A 6,000-nucleotide genomic window follows, 5' to 3' on the forward strand; every position below is an offset into this window, starting at 1 on the left:
CAACGCAACGAGTTAGAAAGTTCTTTCTAAACTCGTTGTTGTAAACCAACGAGTTAGTATCTTTCTCTTTCTAACTCGTTATTGTAAACACAGCGGACATTCATAGACTTACTAAATAACCGCTAGACCGCTCACTGGCGCTAGTGTTATGTTCCCAAATTGAATAGTCGTCGACGAGCGGCCATTTGTTTGGTAGAGCTGAACAAGTATGGTTCTTTCGTGTGCTGCTTTTTATTGCAGCAATGCACACGGATGTAACGATAAAGAAGGAAGGAATGTTATATTTCAATGGTTAGTTAATTCTTAATTTCTACGACGATTTTTTCTCCATATTATGTTACAGAAGAAAAACTATTGTACTTGCCATATGACTCTTTATGCTTCAAGTTTCCTCTGAGTAAAGATTCCCTTAACCGAAAGTGGATAGGTGTAATCCGCAGAAAGAATTTCTACCCTACATTGAATCATTCAGTGTGTTCAACTCATTTCTAAGATAGTAATTACCTTTCAATCTACGTTATTATACACTGTTATTGTCCTTCACTCTATATCATTCATTTTCTTCAAACAGCTGTTGTTTCAGTGGATACATGAATAATAAAATTATTCACCGAACTTAAACATACAGCATAAATTATAAAAATATATATATATTTTTTTAATACAACTGATTGAAAGTAATTCCTGTCTTAGTTACGGATTAATTAAACATTTTCTTATGCTATTGCTGCTGCCACTGCTATTATTACCACTACTTTTTTGACTTCATACAGCAGTTTAACCTACAGATTGAATTAAAAAGTTGACATATTAATTCTTTTATTAACCGTGGTTATGAATGTTCACATTCAGAGTTCGTATGAAAATGATGCAAGTATGAACACAGTACCTATGTCTGACAGCCAGGGTTGTCGGGTATCCCAATTTAGGCGGGATTCTCCTAATTTCCTGGTTGAGTCCCGATTAAAGGGAGTAGGGATTGACAAATATCCCGATTTTACAGATATTAGCCTTGAACATATTTAAACAAATTAGTCTGTATTTCCTATTATCCGATATTTTTACTTATATATTGACTCAAATGGTAACATTGTAAACACAGAGATAACCTGCGGATATTTAGGAAGTCTATGAGGTAGTCCAGCTGATTGCCGTAAGGCAACTAAACTCGCAAAATATTTTTTTTTTATTTTATTGGGTTATTTTACGACGCTGTCTCAACATCTAGGTTATTTAGCGTCTGAATGAGATGAAGGTGATAATGCCGGTGAAATGAGTCTGGGGTTCAGCACCGAAAGCTACCCAGCATTGGCTCGTATTGAGTTGAGGGAAAACCCCGGAAAAAACCTCAACCAGGTAACTTGCCCCGACCGGGATTCGAACCCGGGCCACCTGGTTTCGCAGCCAGACGCGCTGACCGTTACTCCACAGGTGTGGACCTCGCAAAATAATACTTCTTCTAGTTATACCGCAATGTTGATTATTCCGTTCCGGTCCCTAGTCGCTGTTCTCGCAATTAGCAAATATTGTGTATTTCAACTGCGTTGACTGGCAAGAAAGATAGCGTTTTGATATCGTACATATACAGAGACATACAATTGCTGCGTTTTATAGTTTAGTGAACTACTGTATGTTGAAACATGGATTCATCGTCAGATAGTGAAACTGCTGCAGTATCGGTTCCAAAATTAATTTATTAGCAAATTGTTAAAACATAGGCTATTCGCGGTTAGTAAAAGAAAAAATTATTATAGTGTTCACTGTACTGTGTGTCCTTCGTATTTTAGTGTTTCTCACGGAGGCGAATAGGCCTATTACATTAAAAAGCACGTGAACACTATGCAGAAAACTGCTATAAATCTTATGATAGGCTAAATTGTTGACAAGTCTAATGTCTTAGATTAGCTTCTGATATCCCAATTTCCTTCGCAGGAAACCTAGCAACTCTGCTGACAATAGAGACACGGTATTAAAGGTATCGCAAAGGAAGTATTGTTCCTTTAAACAAAAACATTTAGCTTTCGGATACGCAATGCAACACGTATTCAAACAGCGGTTTCGAAATCCCGCGCGTTTTCTACCTAACAAATGGCGGCTTTCTGCTGCTTCAATTTGGGAACATATTTCTCACTTCTTCGCTACGGCGTGGTAGGGGCTCGCGGACATTTTGCAATGGTCGTTCAGGAACTCACAGCTGCTGTAACTCCGCAAAAATGAACAGCTGAGGGTCTCTGAGCGTCATGACAATTTCTGCCGCTAGGTTCTCCTCGCCATCCTATTAAATGATGAATAGTTCCATTACTGCATTGTGCATCGTGAAAATTCTTTGATTAATTTTGCATTAATGATCGAGTACGAAGATTATACACATAACAAGCATATTACAGTCTTATTTGAGATTTATTCATGACTTGTTAAATATCAGTATGCAGATTTTCAGCGTCATTTAATGGAAGTTACAATTTTGCTTCCCGAAAGTCTGAATTTATTGAATTAAAAATTTTGCTTCCAAACTACATTGTTCATATGGTTCATTTACTTTGGCAAGTAGATTGTTTTCAGTTCCGTGTTTTTCCTTCAGATTTCGTTCCCTCTAATTTGTTATAATTGCTGAACGTGAACTACCGGTTTCTGCTACTTTCAGATATTATTATTATTATTATTATTATTATTATTATTATTATTATTATTATTATTATTATTATCATCATCATCATTATCATCATCAAAATCAAACTAATATAGTTCTTAGCTTGTCTTGCCTTAAGACAATCAGTAGCATTATTCGAGGAAAATAGTATGATTTACCATCATCATTTATAGCGGTGAAATATTCCACGACAATGGTTAATTATTACTGCTGAATATTGACACATATACGATTTGCATTATTTAGGATACAACATACGCAGCAATGCGATTTTAACGTTGAGCATGCCAAGTTTAATGTAACGTACTCCTCATCCTCCAAGCCAAATCAAATATTATTACGACATTACGAGTAATAAATAAATAATAATTACTACAATTATTCGTTGTGTTATAGTACAATTATCACTGCATGGTGTACCGAAAATTTTACTTTATGTTTTCATTAAATTTACATGTAATGAGTGACGACAGAAAACAGCTCAGGGGAGCGAGATTCAGACATTACTAAAAATGAAATGGGGATCGGGGAGAGCAGATGCGCATGTGCCTATGGGAGGTAAATTCTAAAAAAAATATTGTCCCTGAGATTCCTGAGATATTTGTTTATGTTTTGGGAAATGGTCAAATTCGAAAACCATTTCTAATCACATATATTGCAGTCTAACTTCCTAATTAATTTAATTCTAACTCCTAATTTAAAAACTGTTTACACACACTAAAATATCATAGCAGTTGCTATTACTACCCACTACTGGATTAATCTTGCACAGGATAGGGACCGATGGCGGGCTTATGTGAGGGCGGCAATGAACCTGCGGGTTCCTTAAAAGCCATTTGTAAGTAACAGGTTAATCAGCAGGCCTATTAGATATTTATTTCACCACTGCAAGGTGTGCAAGAAAAATCGCACATTTGTACTAATCATGTATTGTGACTGCTGTTTGCTTTAGTAAACATCATAACACTTCAACGTCAATATATTTAAAAAAAAGAAAGGAATAAGTTAGGCCCACTTACAAATGATTAAATTATGAAGTCAGGGAAATGGAAGATACCGTAAAGTGGGGTGACTTTGAACGCCGAGGTGACTTTGAACAGTAATTTAGCGCCTTTCTAAATTAAGTGCTGTACCCAATTGCGAAAAAACTGAACTAATTTATTGACAACTTAAACAGTTTTTTCGCAATTGGGTACAGCATTTAATTTAGAAAGGCGCTAAATTACTGTTCAAAGTCACCTCAGCATTCAAAGTCACCCCACTTTACGGTAATACAGTACCTTAATTCATTGTAATAATAATAATAATAATAATAATAATAATAATAATAATAATAATAATAATAATAATAACAAATGAATACGTGAAAAGGGTAGACTACAGTATTCATGTAAAATATATTAAGTTTCTTTCATTATTTCCGAAAAGGTACGGTGTATGAATTGAACAACAGAAAGGTAGTACCTTAGTTTATAATATGTAATATATTTTAATAACAAGAATGACAGCCTTTTATTGTAATATACTTGGACGTAGAAGTTTGAAAATTACGTCTATTATCCATAAAATATTGTACGAAGCATTTAATAAGCAATGGTGAGTCCTTTAAATGTCCCAAATGACAAAGTCATTTAAGTGTTCTGCTATGAATATTTAGGATGGAACAGCGCTCCGAGCGGCGGAATTGGCATTACGAGGGAACCACTTCAGACCTGTATTTCAAGCGCTATGCGCAAGCTTGTATAATCTCGTAAGCAACGCAATGAACAATGACTTAGAATTAAACTCACAAGTAGGTCTAAAGTAACGTATACTCAATTTTGTTCCAAGATAGCAGATCTAACATTATCACTGTATTATTGTCACGGTTTATTCATCGTAGTAGGCTATGGTATAAAAATTTGTAGTTGCAGAGGAAATCCGTTAGCAAATGTATCTTTTAATCAATCTTAAACAATATAGATACTGAAATATCGAATAATAAAACTCAATAACCTGAGAATTTCAATGTACTTACATGCAAATATTTAAATTAAAACCAAATTCCTATTAAATTAATTGTTACGGTCAACATGCAGTATAATACCAAAATTAAATAGTTTTAATCGCCATCAAACACACATTTTAAGCTAACAGTCATATGAATATAGGCGCTAGTAACAAAGATGGCAATTTTTCAAATAAGAGCTTATTCGATAACTGAACTACTCACGTCGATACGCTGATCCTGTCTGCACTGTTGTGACTAGTTGACACACTGACTGGGGAGGATAACAGGACGACTGCACTGAATATCACAAGCAAGTGCATTATCTTCACAGTGCTTTAATTTTAGGAGACTAGGAAACTCTTGATCACCCCCGACATTCTCGCTTTCTGTATCGATCTCACTGACAGATTCTCCAACTTGCTAACCCCCACTCTCTACTTCTCAAAATGCGCAAGTCAGCTATATACTTACGAATCTGTTCATCTACCAGGCGTGTCGACGGAACTTCTGTGTATTAGGATGTTATAGTTCTTTTACGCATGTGCTACATCTATTAGTCCATTTATCTGGCAAGTAATCAACGCAGAGCTGCATGCATTGTATTCTTCACCTGACATAATTAGGAACATTAAATCCAGACGTTTGAGATGGGCAGGGCATGTAGCACGTATGGGCGAATCCAGAAATGCATATAGAGTGTTAGTTGGGAGGCCGGAAGGAAAAGACTTTTGGGGAGGCCGAGACGTAGATGGGAAGATAATATTAAAATGGATTTGAGGGAGGTGGGATATGATGGTAGAGACTGGATTAATCTTGCTCAGGATAGGGACCAATGGCAGGCTTATGTGAGGGTGGCAATGAACCTCCGGGTTCCTTAAAAGCCAGTAAGTATCTGGCAAGTAATAGTAATGCTATTAAACAAGTTTTATAATGTTCTGTACTTTATTGAATGTACCAATGTTTAGGAAACGAGCGAAGCGAGTTTCCTAATTATGACGAATACAATAACTGCACATTATAAACTTGCTTATACGTAATTTTTTGCACGACAGTATTATAAAACAATACAATGAATAATTAAAGTAATAACATATAAAATATGTAATGATGTTCTATGAAGAAAGGGGTTGCTATGACAACAATGATGTATTAAATATTATAGCACGGAAAATCGTTTCATAATATTAAATTCATGGCCAGGGCCGGATTTAGCAATAATAATAATAATAATAATAATAATAATAATAATAATAATAATAATAATAATAATATGGCCACCGGCGTAGCATGGTCAGCTGAGGCCCTTGCCTGCCGATCCGAAGTTGCGCTCGGGCGTGAGTTCCATTCCCGCTTGGGCTGA

General features: G+C 35.6%; 1 protein-coding gene across 9 annotated transcripts in view; it reads right to left on the reverse strand.

The window, feature by feature from the left end:
• The window catches only part of stj (voltage-dependent calcium channel subunit straightjacket), a 170,434-nt gene extending 165,358 nt beyond the window's left edge, over positions 1-5,076 (reverse strand). For all 9 annotated transcript variants that reach the window (XR_011331078.1, XR_011331079.1, XR_011331077.1 and 6 more), the window contains exon 1: positions 4,863-5,076. Coding sequence is in view for 4 of the 9 variants with exons in the window: in XM_069819578.1 (XP_069675679.1) it covers positions 4,863-4,960 (98 nt within the window). In the remaining 5 variants the exon portion in view is untranslated. The remainder of the gene's footprint in view (positions 1-4,862) is intronic.
• Positions 5,077-6,000: the final 924 nt, after the last annotated feature.

This window comes from Periplaneta americana, chromosome 2 (genome assembly GCF_040183065.1).
Source record: "Periplaneta americana isolate PAMFEO1 chromosome 2, P.americana_PAMFEO1_priV1, whole genome shotgun sequence".
In the NCBI taxonomy this organism is placed as follows: Eukaryota; Metazoa; Arthropoda; class Insecta; order Blattodea; family Blattidae; genus Periplaneta; species Periplaneta americana.